The 17,570-nt window shown below is 55.2% G+C and overlaps 4 protein-coding genes across 5 annotated transcripts; 1 reads left to right on the top strand and 3 right to left on the bottom strand.

Moving 5' to 3' along the window:
* Nucleotides 1-499: 499 nt before the first annotated feature.
* On the bottom strand, nt 500-2,961 carry VPS37D (VPS37D subunit of ESCRT-I). Of its 2 annotated transcripts, XM_054166677.1 has the most exons (5): nt 2,746-2,954; nt 1,703-1,874; nt 1,298-1,380; nt 987-1,121; nt 500-836 (listed from the first exon to the last, which is right to left on the bottom strand). In XM_054166677.1, the coding sequence occupies exons 1-5, from the start codon at nt 2,872-2,874 to the stop codon at nt 633-635; spliced, it is 723 nt and encodes a 240-aa protein (XP_054022652.1). In that variant the 5' UTR covers nt 2,875-2,954; the 3' UTR covers nt 500-632. The 2 variants fall into 2 exon arrangements, with proteins under 2 accessions (XP_054022652.1, XP_054022653.1); XM_054166678.1 differs by having other exon boundaries at nt 500-1,121; nt 2,746-2,961.
* Nucleotides 2,962-3,885: 924 nt separating this feature from the next.
* Nucleotides 3,886-8,614, bottom strand: LOC104302874 (VPS37D subunit of ESCRT-I). The gene is made up of 4 exons (XM_054166995.1): nt 8,509-8,614; nt 5,880-6,023; nt 5,702-5,764; nt 3,886-4,520 (listed from the first exon to the last, which is right to left on the bottom strand). Exons 1-4 carry the CDS (start codon nt 8,612-8,614, stop codon nt 3,886-3,888), a joined length of 948 nt encoding a protein of 315 aa, XP_054022970.1.
* A 1,468-nt stretch (nt 8,615-10,082) lies between these two features.
* Nucleotides 10,083-12,684, top strand: LOC104302873 (fibrinogen-like protein 1-like protein). The gene is made up of 3 exons (XM_054166996.1): nt 10,083-10,086; nt 10,922-11,041; nt 12,044-12,684. The coding sequence occupies exons 1-3, from the start codon at nt 10,083-10,085 to the stop codon at nt 12,682-12,684; spliced, it is 765 nt and encodes a 254-aa protein (XP_054022971.1).
* A 1,571-nt stretch (nt 12,685-14,255) lies between these two features.
* On the bottom strand, nt 14,256-17,033 carry LOC104302872 (fibrinogen-like protein 1-like protein). Its single transcript, XM_009903422.2, has 3 exons — nt 16,508-17,033; nt 15,854-15,985; nt 14,256-15,060 (listed from the first exon to the last, which is right to left on the bottom strand). The coding sequence occupies exons 1-3, from the start codon at nt 16,509-16,511 to the stop codon at nt 14,432-14,434; spliced, it is 765 nt and encodes a 254-aa protein (XP_009901724.2). The 5' UTR covers nt 16,512-17,033; the 3' UTR covers nt 14,256-14,431.
* Between the last annotated feature and the right edge of the window lie 537 nt (nt 17,034-17,570).

The raw sequence follows: 17,570 nt of genomic DNA on the forward strand, positions 1-17,570 counted from the left end.
CATGGAGGGGTGAAGATTTGGCTCTGGCACGAGGTATCTCTTCTTACCAGAAGTCTTCACCGTGTACAGGGCCAAACTGCTGGGAGATAATCTCTAGGGGTAAATGCACACTCACTGGGCTGAACCAAGTGCAGGAGCCAACAGACAGAAGGACCCTCCTTGACTGCCAGCCATCTCCAAGCCTGGCAGCTGTCCCCCACAACCACTTCCTTGCCTATCCCATCCCTGTGTTCACAACCAGAGCCAAGGGGTAACACCAAGCATGTAAGAGCCTTTATTTAGAAAGCACATGGCACTCAGTGCTCCTGGGCTTTCCCCTGCTATCTCCCACCCAACTGAGCCCACTGACAGCCCTACAAACCACCCCCCTGCCCCTCCTGTCACTATTCCTCCTGGTGTGGATGCAGAGACCTCCCCCCAGCAGCTTCCCAAGTGCAGGAGACCCTATCCCCCCCCCCCCCCCCAACTACACACCTCCACCCCCCTGTAAGCACCCACCCCTGTGCCTGCCCCACAGACACCACAGCCCCTTGGAGCTGCGCCTTCACCACACACCCAGCCCACATGCTCCCTATACAGGGGGTTCCTGCACAGCCTCAGGGAGCAGAGGGGAGATGCCCATCCCTGCCCTGCTACCGGTGTGGAGCCTCTTGCTTCTGGTGCTGCGGCCGCTGCTGCCTGCGGACGAGCTGGGGGCTGAGGGGGGTGGCATGGCCGGCGTGGCGCAGGGGTGAGCCTGGGCTGGGGATCTCAGAGCTGGGAGATGCTGGCTGCTGTTCCAGGGCTGGGAGATGGTGTTTGGGAGGCGCAGCTGGCACGGCAAAGGGCACAACGGCCTCCGAAGGGATAAGAAAGGCAGGCACAAAGCCGTAGGAGAGATCAAAGGCTTTGGGGGCTACTGCGCTCCGCAGCGGGGCGAGACGGGCTGGTGCTGGGCTAGCCTGGGCACCTGGGTGCCCCGAGGGGCCCACAGAGTCCCTGCCCACCTGGTCCTTCTGCAGCAGCTCCTGCAGTTTCTCCAGCTGTGTCCGGCAGATGTGGGAGCGTGTGCGGCTCTGGCAGAAGGACTCCAGAAAGGAATCGAGGGGCAGGTCCTGGGCCAGGAACTGAGTTATCTGTGCCTGTGGGGTGGGCAGTGGGACAGCATCAAGCCAAGAGAGACATGGGACCACAGCAGCCCAGATGTCTGAGGATCCCCTGGACTCTTCTCCAGAGCCTGGCACACAGGAAGGCATGAAGAGAAGTCCAGGACCCAGGCAAGAAGGGGGCAGCAGCACAGGGGTCTGGCCTGACTCACCTCTGACTCCGCCTCAGAAGCATCGAGCTTGGCTTGGATCTGGTCCAGGGCACTCTGTGGGCTCCACTTCTCCAGATGTGTCTCTGTTGGGAGAGGATGTGGTTGCCAACAAACCTGCTGGGGCTGCCATCTTACCTACCCCGAAGCATCAGCTTCCAGCCTCCTCAAGCTGAAACACATCCCTAGAGCCACCTGCACACCACGGCCTGCATCCCACCATAGCATTAATGCCAGCTGAGGGCTGGCTGTGTTGCAGTCCATCACCTCCGACTGCTCCTGATCAAGACTGGGACCTTTCCCTGGGGCAGGTTCAAGAATGCTGAGCTCACTCAGGCCCTCACATTAACATGAAGTATTCTGGCCACACTGGGCTCTGCCTTGTCCCTTCGGCTGCATCCCACTCACCCAGGCGCTGCTGCTTGTCCCAACAGGCCTCTCGTATCTCCCGCAGCTCCTGGTACTTGATGGCTAGGGAAGCCTTCCCGTCCTCCAGCCGTGGGCGCAGGGACAGGTTCACCCTGGCCAGGGTGCAGTTTGAAGCCAAACACATCTCCCGCTCCAGCTGCAGACTCTGAAACTGGGAGGATGGGAATAGGGGTGGGATGTGTCAGCACTGGGAGGAGTGGGCAGAACCAGTCACAGCTGGCAGCTTGCTGGGAGAGGGTCCATCTCCATCCAGGGCCAAACCTCTCCATCCCTCTGCTCTGCCTCCAAAGGGAGTGTTTCCTGGAGGACGGGGTGCAATGGCTGTGCCCACAGCACAGGGCACCTTACCCTGAAAGGGGCAAACCTCACGGCTGCCCTTTTAGCCCCCTTTGCAGAGAAGAGGCCTCCTTAGCTCACCAGGATGTCAGAGAGAGACCTGCACCTCTTCTCCCTGCACAGGCATGTGCACCCTGGCAGAGGAGAGCCTGGTGCCGGGCTGTGCTTGGCGAGCCCCAGGGGAAGATGCTTGAATCGGGCTGAGAACGACTGAAACAACCTGACCTCGTTCCTGCAGCTACGGGGAACCAAGCCAGGTGGGGAGAGCACAGAGCCGGGCCGGAGCCTCTCAGTCTCTCCTAGTTTCGGGCCAGCTGTAGCCCTGCTCTGGGTTTTGGTGGCCCGGGGCTGCCAGGAAGGGGATGGCCGCCCAAAGCCCGAGGAGCCCCGGGGCAGCCGCCAGCCAGGACGCCCTAAGCTGACGCTTCCCCGCGGCCGCTTCACCCCACCCGGTGGGTTCTGCTTCACCTCCAGACGCCCCCCGGGCTCGGCGGGCGGGATTGCAGGTACCGAGGCGAGACCGACGCGCAGGGACCGGCGGCTGAAGCCCATCCTCGCTGCGGGCGGCTCCATCCTGCCCAGCAGGAAAGGACGAGCGCTGCAGGGCTTGGCTCGGTTTTGTCGGCTGCGGGACACGGACCCTCAGCACCACACCATCCCCCCGTTCACCCCCGCCCCGGCCGTACCTTCCTGGTGAGGCGGGCAGCGCGCTGCAGCCGGGACTCGTCCTGCAGCAGGGTGCGGAGCTGCGCGGTGCTGAGCGCCCCGAAGCGCCGCGGGGAACCGGGCGGCGGCGGCGGCGGGGGCCGGGACATGGGCTGGGGCACGGGCGGGGATGGGGTCGAGACCCCTCCCGCGCCGCCGCCGCCGCCGACCGGGAGCGGCGCGCGCCCCGTGCCCGCCCCTGCCGCGCGCCCGCCGCCGCCGCCGGTCTTAAAGGAGCCACAGCTGAAAGCAAGGCGCTGCGGGTCTGCACCGCACGGCCCCGGCTGCGGAGCGGGGGGAAAGCGGCACTGACCCTCAGGCCGTGCCGCTTTCCCCGTGTACAGCCTGCGCCGCACCCGCTCTGTGCTTCCTGCTCCCCGCGGCGTGTGCAGCCTGAATGCGCCTCACTGGCTGCGCCCTGCTCCCGCTCTGTGCATCCTGCATCCCACCGCGGGTCTGCATCATCCGCTGCGCCCCGCTGGGTGTATCCTCCTCCCGGCTCTCTTCATCCCGCACCGATCCTCGCTGCACCTACCCTGTGCCCCACTCTGTACCTCCTGCAATGCATCTCACTAAGCGCAATTTGTGTTGCAGCCCACAGTGTGCATCCAGCACTGCATCTTGCTTTCTGCTGTGTGCCTCACCTGCTCTGCATGCTGCTGTGTGCATCCTGCATTGCACCCCACTCTGTACACCCTGCACCCTGCTGTGTGCATCCTTCCTTGCGCCCTGCTCTGTGCATCCTGCACCTCCCTGCACCTGTCCTGTGCTATGCCACCGCTGCTGCTTTGCTTGCTGTGAGTTCTGGAGGCCCCTGAGGACAGCTGATGAAATGTCCCTCCAGGGCTGAGTGTGGCCCTCTCCCAGGGAAGGTACACGTGGAATCCACGAATTTCACAAGTGATTGTTTTATTCTTGATTATGAACATAACAACAAGGAATCATTGGCAAGCACAGGGGAAAAGAGGGGGAGCCTGCACTCAGAGAGGGACTGGAAAGTGGCATTTCACTAAAACCCTACTGCCCTTGGGCTCTTCTCTCTGCTCCAGAAAGGCTCAAGCTCTTTGGCCACGCAGAGCCTTTGCAGAGTGTCCAGTGTGGACAGGAGGGGAGAAGAAGCACTAACAATAAGAAGCTGGTTTGATGAGGATAAGGGAGGATTTGCAGTTGCCTTTGCAGAGGTTGCCCCATGTCATGCCACCCTTGAAATTCAGCCTCACAGCGTAACATGAGGAGTACCACCACCCACCCTCGTAGCTGTAGGCACAGTTCTTACTGTAATTGTCCTGATCCCGATCCTTTGTGGAGAATTTCATGTTGTCATGCATGGTGTTGGGATTGTCTGAGGTCATGGCGTCCCCCGCCGTCCCTGAGTAGGAGCCCAGCCTCAGCCGGTAGCCGTGGTTCTCATCCTCCACGCTGAACAGGTTGTAGTCTGCGAAATTGATGTTGTCTGTGGAGTCCTGGATGACAAACCTGACCTGGTAGACCTTCTGCTTGGCAATCTGATGGATGTACTCAGTGCCCAGCCAGTACTCGCTGCGCACGCTCCCAAAGCCGAATTTGTAGGTGCTCCAGGACTCAGCCCAGGTGACTGGTGTGTCCTTCTGGTTCCTCTGGATGACTGTCCAGCCCCCACTGGTCACATTCATTTCACAGTAGACCACGAGGTGGTGGAGCCCTTTTGGCTGGATGATGTAGACACCGCTGCGGCTGCCGGCAGGCATCTCGCTGCAGTCCTTGGGCCAGCCTGGGGCTGGAAACAGAGATGGTTATTAAATCCCACACAAAATGACACTGGAAGCACATGGTCTTTCTTTTGTGCCTATGTCCTTTTGCACATTCCTCCTTGGGCTGTATTCCCACCATGTGTTCACAGGAGTAAATCAAGATGTTGAAATGATCAGTGTAAGAGTTGGGCTTCATATCTTCCCAAGACAAGATTCAGACTGACAGGGACACACTGCCAAAATGTCTTGGCCTGGTGAGACCAAGCCACACATTGCCTTCACCCAGTACCCAATGCACCCAGGCTAGGTTTGGGATTGCAGTGCTGTGGGGATTTGCCTGTAGCACGCAGGTGATGTGTCACCACACAGACAAATGCAAATCTGGGTCATTAAAGCTATTTGCTTACAGCATGGAGGCTTTAGAGCTTTGTGAGGCTTTGCAGCTTTGTAAGTAATCTCAGAACCCCTGGAGACAGCATGATCAAGACATCCACATTGCTAATAATTAAATCAGCCCTTGAGATCTCAATGGGGAAAATCCATTGCTTTTCTCTGGGCTTACCAAAGTAGCTCTTCAGAGACTTCCTGACTTGTTTGATTTAATTATGGCCTTCATGTGCTCCAGAGTGTCAGCACCTGATACAACAAACAGCTGAATGCACCTACACACTTCTGGGAAGGGACTTACTCCTCTTCTAGTACCTCTGCTACTAGTTATTCCTACCCAGACAGGACCTATCTTGTGGTCCTATGGGCTAATGTTGACTCAGTCCATTCAGTAGCACAGTCAGTCCCTGCCTTACCCATTCTTCTCATCAACTATTCCGTGAAAATAGGAAAACAACCAATCACTACTTCCCAAAGGCCATCAATGAATCACCACTTTCCACTCTGGATCTTTAGCTGGAAAGTTCTCCATGCTAAAGATCCTCAGCCACTGTGTCCAGAATCACCACTTTCCAGTTTGGATCTTTAGGTGGAAAGTTCTCCATGCTAAAGATCCTCAGCTACTGAGTCCAGGCCATGGCTGGTAACAGAGTCCCCTCGAGATTATGAGCTGTGGCACCTCTACTAGAAAAATCAACATTTTTGTCTTGGGAGGAACCAGTGCACACGTAGTATGTGGCCAAAGGTGGCTGAGAGCTCTTCCTGAGCCCAGCAGTGGTGAAACTTTACAAGCAGGTGTAGTCCTTGAGAAGAGACTTACCATGGGCTGCTGGGCGGCGTGGGGCAACATCTCTGGCCCGTCGAACGTGTTCGTCGCCATCATCTGAATGAACAAGGACAGAGGAGAGGGGAGTGAGTGTTGAGAGTGCACATGGCAAACGCCTGCTGGGAGAACATGATCTTCTCCAGGTGATATTCCTGTTTGTAGGCAAACTTACCAGGCTGGGTGGTCTCTGGGGGAGCATTCATAATTTCATCCATGGTGCCATTGAGGAGGTGCAAGTTTCTGATGTAAATGTCAGGAAAAGATGCTGCCAGGGTCAGCAGGCAGGTAAAAAGCAGGAGACAAAGGCGCTGAGCAGCTGAAATTGGAAGAGATTGGATAAAGAAAAGGAGATGCAGCTCTTTAGTTAGAGAGCCATGAATCTCATTTGACTCCTTTACTCACAGAGTTAAAGAGGGAAATGAAATTATTTATGTGCAGAGCTCCCTCTTGGAGCCATAAGCCTCTTTAGCTGCCTGTGATATACTCATTTGCAGCTGTCATCAGTGGTGGCACCTGCTAATAGTGGGTTTTGAGACAGAAAATGTGTGAAAACCTTCTCCAAACCCAAGTGACTGTCATCAGAAACCTCTGCAGAAAACAAGCCTCTGGGCTGGAGATAACAAGCAGGGTGAGCACAGGGTGAGGAAACCCCTTTCCTCCCAGCTCCCATCACTCTCCCGTGGCACACTGACATAAGCTCAGACCACACCTTCCTCCAGTTCAGGTTTGTGGGTACTAAGAACCCAGAAGTCTGCCTGGCAACAAGCTCCAGGCAGGGCTGTGTGTGTTTCTCTGCTCTGCATGAAAGCAGCATGAAAGCAGCACACTTTTCTCAGTATTAAAGCTAAATAAGAGCAGAAAGTTAATCATGGTTCCTAAAAAGGGAGGCATTGTGGAGACACCCGTGGGGAAATCTGCTCTTGATACAATACATGTAGCTCACCCTGGCTCTATCAGTGTGGTCCTTCCACTGCTGAAAAGGGGCAGAGCCAAACCTTTTCCCCTGCCCTGGGATACCTGGGTTTGACATCATTCCTTGTGATGGAAAATGATCAATAATGCCAGCCTGGAACCACTGTGAGCTATTGCAGCCACCCTGGAGACAAGCAACCCTTTCTGGGAGCTCTTGGAGCTGCCCCAGTCATCTGTGCTGGTTAAAGTTTGACAACAAAGGTCTTTTAGCCACACTTCAGTCCAACTAAACAGCTTCTCAATTCCTGTGTAACATTTGCTGTCTTCATATACTGTTATTTAGAGACAGGTTTAAAGGCAACTCTTCTTCAAAGCCACCAGAGAAGCAACACTCCCTCTACTGCTGGCTCATTCCCCCAGGAGTGGTCATGAAAGGTCTGAGGAGGAAGGAGATGCAGAGAAGAGGATCAGCCTCTCCTGGGCATTCTGGGGGCAGCAGTGTGCTTTCAAGCATCAAACCTCCAGATACCTGTTCAATGTCACTCCTTACACAAGACCATCTGAAAAAAACCATTCTCTGTTCTAGGGTATTTTATACCTTCCTTGGACAGCTGAAAACCCTACAGAAAAGATGAGGTCTGTAAGATGGGCTGTCTGGCACCCCAGGCCTACCCTGACACAGCCTGGGAAGAGCAGAACACAGAGACTCCTGCTCCAGTTCCTAGCACAGTCCATGATGTGACGGACTTTGTGCTGGGATGGCTGGGCTGTGGGGAGAAGGCAGCCCTGCAGAAGATGAAGTGCTGGGATGCCCACTGAGCACAAACCATGGTGCTGTCCCCTCCCATCCCATCCCACACTCACCCATGTCTTCTCTGCAGGGACCCTGCGGAGCGGGAGGCTGAGCAGTTTTGACCTGGCTAGAGGAGTGTCCAGGCTGACAGTTATAGGGGCTCACAGGAGAGGGGGTGGAGGCACGAGACCCAAACCACCACACTTGTCCACCAGTTGGCACCAGGACTGGTGGTTTGCGGTGTGTTTGCTCTTCACCATCAAGTGACGTGTCCTGGGACAATGGGGGCTGTGTCTCACAGGGCTGAAGAGCTTTCTTCAGAGGCAAAGCAAATAATTTGGGGCCATTAAGCCAATGCTTTAAAACAACCACCTGCGCTGCCCCCCTGCCCTGGCAGGGCTTCCCCAGGGACTGGCATCCTCTGGGCACCTCTGTACATTTCAGCTCCCACGTAAATATCCAGGTGACATTTCCCCTCCTGGATGGAAATCAAACATCAGGCACAAATCTCTCTTCCCAGAGCAGTCATCAAGCCCAAGAGCCACTGGGGACCCCATTAGACCCTTCAGGGAAGAGGTACTCCAGTGTTCCTGGCAAATTGGGCGCTGAGCTTCAAAAAGTGCCACTCCAGCTGCCTCCTGACGTGCCACCACCATGGTGCTCTTGCACAACGTGCACTGCGGTCTCCCCTGGCGCCGTGGTCCTTGGAGCGGTCACAAGGGAGTTTGGGGAACCATGACGTGACTCTGATGTAAAATGGTCTCACTTCAAGCCCCTCTCTGCTACCAGGAGTGTTTGTACTGTGGATTTCTTACAGAAAATGCCAAGGGATTAGTATCTGCAGCATTCTGAGTACAAAGGACTCCTGCGCTCCAACATCTGCCTTGTGGTGGCCAGCAGGCATGCTTTTGTCACAGGCTGTTGACTTGCACGGTGGCTGCCTGGTCTGGTCATGGAGGCTCCTGTGTACAGCCAGCCAGCTCCATGTGGTTTGTTCTTTCAGGATTAACTGCTACTGTCATGGTCCTGAGAGCACCAGTAGGTGACCAGTCCCATGAGCCCTGTTTCAGCTCAGCCCTGGGCCTTCAGTCCTCACCTGCATGTGTAGTGGTCTCCAGCTCCCTCTCTGGCTTTGTTTTCTGGATGGACTTTAGACCTACACTGTAGATAACTTCTTTCTTGGATGCACTGCTCACATCCATGTTGTAGCTTATCTCCAGCCCTGCACCATGTCCTTTTGTGCAGGATCTTAGAATCAGAAAATCATTTAGGTTGGAAGAGACCTTTAAGACCATTGAGTCCAACCATTAGCCCAGCACTGCCACATCCACCACTAAACCACATCTATGTGTCTTTTAAACACCTCCAGGGGTGGTAGCTCAACCATCTTCCTGGGCAGCCTGTCCATGGACCAACCAGTCCATCTGACCCAGCTGACTTCTTGCCTTGCCTGGAGTGGTTGCCAACACTCAGCTTTGCCAGTGCTCAGACCCAGCAGCATGAAGCCCACCAAGAAGGTCATTTCTCCTTGGGTACATCCTTGCCCAGGGTGAACAGCCAGCCTTTGTTGCTCCCAGAGACCTTGGTCATGCCTTTCTTCTTTTCCCTTGAGTCTTGCATGGTGCTCTCTGCTTTGCCTGTCTGGAGTGCAACCACTGGTTGTCATCTTTAACTTTGCTTCCAACCTGTACAAGCTCAGAAGTCCTCTCCAGCTGTCTTCTTAAAGGAGGTCTCATATCAGTGTGATTCAGGAAACCTTTGTTTGATAACTTTGAAGACAGCATCCACTGGAACATTTGAGATAGTCAGTAGGCTACTGAAACCATTTCAGGAGAAGAAAGTAGAATGACCATAACTTTGTGCTATTTAAACTGGCTGGACAAAGTGGTGGAGCTGTCTGCACCTTCTGACACTCCCAAACAGTGTGTCCTGAGAGAGTTTTGCTGCTGCAAAAGGGAGCAAGCCCTGACTGACATTTCTGAGGCTGTCTGGGGGATCTAGAGGGTCTCATCAGAACAGAAGGAGAGTGAAAAAGGGACCCACAGTCACCTATTTGTTACCTGGAGCCCTTGCCCTATACTGAGAGCATGCAGATTGGGGTGCCAGGGGACACTGCATGCAGTGACTTCTTGCTGCTAGACCCTGGCTTCAGCTCAGTGACTGAACTCATTGATCCTGAGACCTGCCAGTGGAGAGTTAGCAAGTGGGCATGTCTCTTGAGGACCTGTCCCCATCTTTCTAGGGTCAACTTTGGAACTGGGCACATGGGAAGTCTAATCTCTCCTCCTTTGCTAGTTTCTGTGTGTATATCCTTAAAAAGCTCTCCCCACTTCAGTTTGATCTCAGCTTTCCACGGGGCAATTCACTGTAGTGTTTGTGTAGCTGGGAGAGTCAATAATTGAAATCCCTCATCATGGAGGGGATTATTTTGTACTTCTCTGGGAGGGCAGCCCTCTCTCCCTCCCTCCCCCACCTCAGGGGCTTTAGTTGTGCTGTCATGGGATCCAAAATCTGCTTGAGTCACAATCTGCAAGTGCCTCCTTCTGCCTCAACAAACAACAAGTGTGAACACAAGTGGGTGTGTGCAGTGCCTATAAAGTCACCATGGAAAGCTCAGCATGGGAGGGTACACTACTGGGTTCCTGCTCTCCGCTCAGCCGTGCTGCTGTGATGGGTGAGTGATCTTCCCAGCAGCACACTTCATTCATGTGTGGTGCTGGGCTCAAACAAGACCTGACTGGGGTGAGTACACAAAGGCAGGAGATGATGGTCAGGACAGCAGCCCTCATCTTACCTGGATGATGCACACTGCCAGGCACCCTGCTAGCAGAAGGGATGCAAGACCAAAGCACCAAACAACACACATGCTTGGTGCCAGCCTACGCTTTCCCCAGGCTACCTATGCCCTATCAAGGGAGGTTAAGGTGGAGACCCTAATTTCGAGGTCTTCCTGACCAATGCATGTGGCATCTGCTTGCACAGGGGCTCTTCCCCAGGCAGGATGGCATCTCCTCCAGTCACTGAGCTAGTGCAGGGTGTAGGGGTGTGCTGGTGACCAGCACAGAGAGCTTGTGCCACTGTGTGGGCTCAGGAGACTTCCTCCTGTCTGCTTGGGAGCTGGTATCTGTGCTATAGGACCTATTCTTTGGGTCTAGTTTCCCACTAGCTGTCATTGGGCTGGAGTAGCTTATGTGTGGTTACTCCAAAAACAGCTGTTTCTTGTGAACTCTCCTCCCTGGCAAACTACTCCTCCCAGATCTAGCCATGTTATTGTCCTCTCTTAGCTACTCTTGAGTTGTAAATTCTGAGAACAGATCTGCAGGTTTCTGTCTGGTGCAGGGAAAGAGGTGACCAGGAAGGTGACAAAGCCATTTCTCACCTTACTTCACCCCTACATGGGCAGAGCCTACCCCAAAGCTGCAGCTCCTGCCTGCAGTCCATGGCTCTGGCTTCCCTAGTCCAGGGGTCTGCCCAGGGATTCTGATGGTGATGGACCCTTTCCTCCCCAGGGCTCCAGGCTGGAACGAGTTTTCTTCGTGGGGACCTTGTTCTCCTATCCACAGTGGTGGCAACGCTTCTCCTCTGCGCAAGCGCTGGCCCGGCACCACCCACTGCCAGCCCTCGGAGTGGTGAGTATGGGATGGGTGGGCACCAAGGGCACCAAGATGCAGAGCAGGGAAGTGTCTCCCTAGCTCAGACTCTCAGGTCTGCTAAGTGCTAGGAAGGCCAGCATCCACCCGGGCTGACACACAACACAAGAACTCCTCACACCCACAACCCCCTGGGCCGTGGCTCGTGGGGTCACCTGTCAAGTTGTCCTCACCCCCTTGGTGGCTCTGTGCTGAAACCAAGGAGTTTCTCCCGAAACACTGCAACTTGTCAGGATTGCTCTGCAGGGCTTGTGTCTTTTCAGACTTCAGTTCTGGGAGATATCCCTCCCCACCATCATTTTTTTTCTTTATCTCTTTTTGGATTAGGAGAGTTACAAGCAGGGTTGCAAGAGGGAGTTGCACTCCCTGCAAGACCTGGGTGCCAGTGAAAAAATGGCATTTCCTGGGCTGAATTGGAATTAGCCACAGCAAAACTTCCCTCATCAGGCACAAAGGCAAATTAAACAACAAATTAGTTTAAGGCACATCAGATCATGCTGAGATCCCTATGAGAACAAGGTAGACCTTACCTTCCTTTGCAATACCATGACCCCCAGGGAAAACAAACATTTTCATTCCTATTCTGATCCAGTGGGGCACTGGACACTTCTGATCCTTGAGACAGCTGCAGCTGAGTGTATCAAGGCCCTTGTCTGAAGGCTAGATGGACTTGGAGAATATCACTGTCATCTGGAAGAACTTTGTCCCATCTTTTCTTCGAGGGGAAGGCATTAGAAGGCTCTAAATTAAACAGCAAGTTGTGAGAAATAGATCTAGGGCTTTTACCAGGGCCTCTGTCTTAAAGCCTTGGGGTTGCCCTGTGGATAAGCCAGAGCACGATCCACTCTCCATTGTGGAGTAGACCACAGATAAGCCCAGCCCTTTTTGTCCTGAGCCCTCAGCTCTCCTGGGGTAGTTGCCCTGACAGTCTGACACAATCTTTCTCTCTCCCACCTCAACCTGTGTTTGCCACTGCTGCAGCCTCAGGGTTCCCCGCAGACTGCAGTCGTCTCCGCAAGAACAGCCCCAGCGGGGTCTACGTCATCCAGCCGGCAGGATCCCCTCCGCGCGTGGTCTGGTGCGACATGGACACCGAAGGCAAGGGCTGGACCGTTGTCCAGAGAAACTCTTATGACACTGAGCTCAACTGGAAGCAGTCCTGGAGCACCTACAAGTACGGCTTTGGGAACGTGCAGGGCGATCACTGGCTGGGCACCGAGTACCTGCACCTGCTGACCCAGCAGGGCACCTACAAGGCTCGCTTCGTGGTGCGCAACAAAGCCAACGTCACTCACTCCGCCGAGTACGACATCTTCAGGGTGGAGAGCGAGGCCAGCGGGTACCCGCTGAGGCTGGGCCGCTTTTCTGGGGACGGGGACGACTATCTGACCGGCTACCACCCCAAGAAGGGAGGCATACACGACAACATGAAGTTCAGCACCACCGACAAGGACCAGGACCAGTACAGTGGGAACTGCGCCAACTACTACGGGGGCTGGTGGTACGACAAGTGCCAGAACGTCCTGCTCAATGCCAAGAACCACATCCTGTGGCCAGGCTTCTGCGACAACGGCGACTGCTCCTCCTCCCTCATCCTGGTCAAACCCACCGACGTGTGCTGACCGTGCCGCAGCGCCCAGCCCCCCGGGAGCTTGTGGGAGCGCCGCCGCCCCCAGCTCAGTGCCCCGTTCCTGTGCCTGCCGACGGCCCTGTGCCAGCCCCGCCGCACCTCCCGTGCCACCCTCAGCTCCTGCACTGTCACCAGCTCTGGGGCTCAGAGCCCTGGGCACGTGGAGCAGCTTTGCCCAGTGCCGCAGTGCCGGCTGGCATGGGACGCAGGCGCTGGCTCGGGGTGGGTGCACCTACTCCTGTGCTGGGGAGGGGGAGGCAGTGCAAGTTCCCCTCCCTGTGCCATCCGTGCGTCCCTGCTTTGCCCAGGCCCTGCTGCCTCCCCGGGCCCCGCACACCCCACAGCTCTGCTACCCACGGTGGGAGAAATCAGCTGCAATAAACCCTGGAGCCAGACTTTGCTGCCTTGTGTCTGCCTGCCACAGCCACACTGCACACAGGGGGTGGGCATCACGCTGGGGGTGGTGAACCTGGGGCAAAAGAGGTGGATTATGCAGGTCCTTTCCTGAGCAAGGAGACATACCTGCCTAAGGGATGCTGGACCCACCAGGCACTTGCAGAGCTTACCTCCCTTAGGGCTGGTGTGGTTGTGTGAAGCACTGGTGGATGCGCCCCATCCTTGGAAGTGTTGCTGGTTAGGTTGGATCCCAGAGGAAATGGCCTCAAGTTGCACCAGGGGAGGTTCAGGATGGATATTAGAAGAAACTTCTTCACCAAAAGGGTTCTCAAACACTGGAACAGGCTCCCCAGGGAGGTGGTTGAATCCCCACCCTGGAGGTGTTTAGAAGAGGCAGAGATGCAGTGCTGAGGGACATGGTTCAGCACCAGCCTGGGTAGAGTTAGGGAGCGGTTGTACTCCGTGATCTTATAGCTCTGTTCCAACAGAAACAATTCCATGATTCCATGCCAGGCTGCCTCAGCTCTTGCACCTGCCCCAGACATCCCCACCCTGCAGTGCTGGTGTCCCTGATTTCCTTGTCCACTCTTCCAGTTACCTCTCAAGGCCTGGACCAGCATTCCCACACTTAACATGGCAGGATGGTGCTGGCCTGTCCAGCTGCCTCTGGTTAGCTCCATCCAGAGCTGATGCTTCCCTTCTACCCACAGTGCTTGCTCTTGGTCATGAGGTACTCTGTTCCCTTTTTGAAAGATCCCTACCTTGGCACCCAACTTTCCTCTTTAAGTGTAAATTCCTCTTACATTTTTTTCCCTCTGAAAGTCTTTCCTTCTTGCATCAGCAGCTCAATTTCTTGCCTCAACCTGACAAGAAACTGGCAGCAGCTCCCAAACAAATGAAGGACATTTGCACATCTCTGCAGGTTCTGAAAGCAATTTTATTCTGCAGGATGACCCCAGGCTGCGGCAAGGACTTGGTGTGTACATGGTTAGGTTGTGCTCAAGGCAGCTTAGCTTAGCTTAGGTTAGACCAATATTTTAGTTCTGAGGTCATCTGTACCCGCAAAGCAAAAGGAGAACAAGACCTTGCTGGATCAGGAGGGGGTTAGCTTTCTGAGCACAGTTATTTCCCCAGAAAGAACATGCTTGCAATCTGCAGTATTAATAACTTTGCACAACAATGGTCCCTAAAAACCCACCACAGGTGAAAGGCCAGAGTCAAAGCAGGGAGCTTTGCTGCTTCTCAAGAGAGGAGGAAAAGAAAAGAGCTGCAGGAACCAGCTTGTTCACCTCCAACCAGCAAAGTGGGCTCCAGCAGGGCACTGGTCTGGGCAGGAAAGAGCACTAATGATATGAAGCTGGTTTGATGAGGATGGCAGAAGCTTTGCAGTTCCCTTTGCAGAGGCTGCCCCACGTTAGGCCTCCCTTGACATTCAGCAGCGCAGAGTAACAGGCGGAGTACCACCACCCACCCCTGTGGCGGGAGGCACAGTTCCCTCGGTAGGTGTCCTGATCCCGATCCTTTGTGGAGAACTTCATGCTGTTGTGCACTTTCCTGGGATTGTCTGAGTCCATGGCATCCCCTGCCGTGCCCGAGTATGCTCCCAGCCTCAGCCGGTAGCCCTGGGACTCATCATCCAAGCTGAAGAGGTTGTAGTCAGCGAAACTGATACTGTTTGTGGCATCCCAGATAACAAACCTGACCTGGTAAACCTTCTGCTTGGAGATCTGATGGATGTACTCAGTGCCCAGCCAGTACTCGGTGTGCAGGTTCCCAAAGCCGTGCTTGTAGGTGCTCCAGGACTCGGCCCAGGTGATCTCTGTGCTCTGATGGTTCCTCTGGATGACTGTCCAGCCCCCCCCTGCCATACTCATGTCACAGTACACCATGATGGGGTGGAATTCCGTGGGCTGGATCACGTAGACACCACTGGGGCTGCCAGAGGGGACCTCACTGCAGTCCTTGGGCCAACCTGGGGCAGGAGAGAGGGTGATTTAAACAAGACCCTGTGCAAAGGGCAAGACCACATTTCACCCGGTGGCAGGAGAGGGGGACATCTGGCCAGAGTACCTGGGGAAGGGGTTGGCTTCAGCCCTCATTCCTCTTCTACATGGGACATCTGACAGGAGGCAGCCCCAGTGAAAGGCCACAGACCCTCTGGGCTATGGTGGTATGAGACAGGAGACAGTCATGGACACTAGTGGGCTCCTACAGGTCTCCTGAAAAAGGAGCTGTGCCACTAAAACAGGGTCAGACTGGGGAGGAAGGTGAAGAGCACGTGTGGCTGAGGGAACAGGAGGAAAATGCCCCCTTCAAGCACACCCTTGCCAGTCTGCACAGTGCACACACACACACCCCCCTGCAAGGGTACATCTGCTCACACCCACCATCCTTCGTGTTGGAGCAGGGCCCTTCCCCACCCAGAGCTGCCTGTACATGAGCACCCAACAGCAGATCCCCCCTGTGCTGGCAGGTGTGGTCTCCCCATGCCTTCAGCTTGCTTGCTGCAGGAAATGCCACTGCAGGTAAGGTTTTGCTGCCACGTGGGCACCCAGCTGAGCAAAGGTCTCCCCAACCAACCCGCCTGAATACGTCCTGGAGGTTGTTTTGGGTCTGAGGCATCACAACTCACCCTCTCCCAAGAATCATTTTTACCAAGGCTCCGCTGGCCCAGGGCTGGGACTGTTCAGAGCCAGGGCTGACCCAGACCAAGCAAGTGAAAGGGGCTGGGGAGAGCACTGGGGTGCCCACGGGATGCTACCTACTGGTTTTCTGCAGAGCGCTCGCCGAGGCATTGGAGGGAGATTTCTTGAAGAGGTTTAGGGTTTGTACATGCATGGAGTGGCCTGAGGCAGCCAAGAACTGCACACCAGCAAGGAGTAGAAGGTGCTGGGCTGCTGGAAAGGAGAGGGGGAATAGAGAAAAGATGAAACATGAGCTTCCCTCCAGAGAAAGGTGGGGAACCCCCTGGCTCCAGCGTTGCACAGCATAACACAACCATGGGAGATGGAGTGCACCAAGCATGCTGGGCAGCATCAGACTGGCCCATGCAAGCTGGAAAGCTTGCCAAAAGGTCTCAAACTCTTTTGCCCAAGAGGTAGACAGCCTTGCATTGTGCCCTTGACCAGCTCCAGAAAACTCATGCATGAGATGCTGGAGCAAAGCACTCAACAATCTACTGAGCCAGGTTGTGTTCCTGGCCCAAGAAGCAGGGCACTGCCTGGGGTGAGCCAGAATGCAACACACAAGCTGCTGCTGTTCACAGGGGTGAGGGTGAGCATAGCCTCAGAGGGCATCAATGCCACTGTCCCCTCCCCCCATGGGTGAACGAGGACCAGTGCACAGAGACCTACTCCCTCTTGCTGGGCTGCCCCACCTGTGCCAGCAAGGAGCACCCCACTTCCCAGCCCTGTACTCACCCATGATGTCCACGTCCTCTGGAACACAGAGCTGTGGAGCAGCAGGTCCTGCAGAGGCATTTGTAGTGCCCTCTGCAGTGGGCGGGCTGAGTGGATCCCACTCCCACTCCCAGCTTCCCTTTTACTGGAGGAGGAAATCAGGTTGGCTTTCCTTTGTGCCCTCAGAAAACTCAAGCAGACAAGAAGGTGCCTGTGGCTTTAGGTGCACAGCTTCCTGAGCTACAAAGAGCCAGCAAGAGTCCTTGGAATGGTCTCCTGCGAGTGCTTAGCTCCCTGGGTGGAATTTCCCCTGGCAACAGCATATTTGGGAGCTCTGGAGAGTGCAGCTCAGTAAATAAACACTTGAATGCCAGTCACCAATGAGTGTGAGAGCAAACACTGGGCATGTCCCCACCTCCCACCAGGTGAGCCTGGAGCTGGGTGATGCCAGGTCAATTGGTTCTTGTTTTGTGTGCTGTTGACAGGCCCAGCCCAGCCCTTGGTGGGGAAGTCTGAGCAGCACTGAGACTTCCAGAGAGACTGACTGTTGTGGAGCAGCTGGTGTTTGCTGGACTGCATGGCATCAGCCAGAGGGGTGTGGTGGAGGTGATCTCCATCAGGAGAGGTCTGTATTCCCTGTGAGCCACAGTCTGGATCTGCAAGGATGCTGCTGAATGGAACTGCTGAAAGGCACTGGCTAAAGGGTTTCTGTTGGCCAGCTGTGGTCTCTGGGGCACTGGCTTTGGGAGGCTGGTCATGCAGGCTGGGTGGTGACAGAGGAAAGCAAGTGTCTGTCCAGGAAGGGAGCAGAACTGGGTGGATGGAGGGCAGGAACAGGGATCTGAACACTTTCAAACAGGGAATGGAGGACTCACAGTGCACTGAGGGGGAAATGAAGGAGAATGGAGAGAACACAGAGGAACTGAAAGGGATCGGGTGGTGGAACCCACAGGGAGAGACAGGTGGGATCTCAGTGGTGTTGTGGTAGAAAAGAAGGGTGTGAGTATGCACCAAGGGCAGGAGTCAGCACTAAGCATACACTGAAAGGAACAGATGAGATCTGAGTGTTTGAGCACAGGAACAG

The sequence above is a fragment of the Dryobates pubescens genome, chromosome 13 (genome assembly GCF_014839835.1).
Source record: "Dryobates pubescens isolate bDryPub1 chromosome 13, bDryPub1.pri, whole genome shotgun sequence".
NCBI lineage: Eukaryota > Metazoa > Chordata > Aves > Piciformes > Picidae > Dryobates > Dryobates pubescens.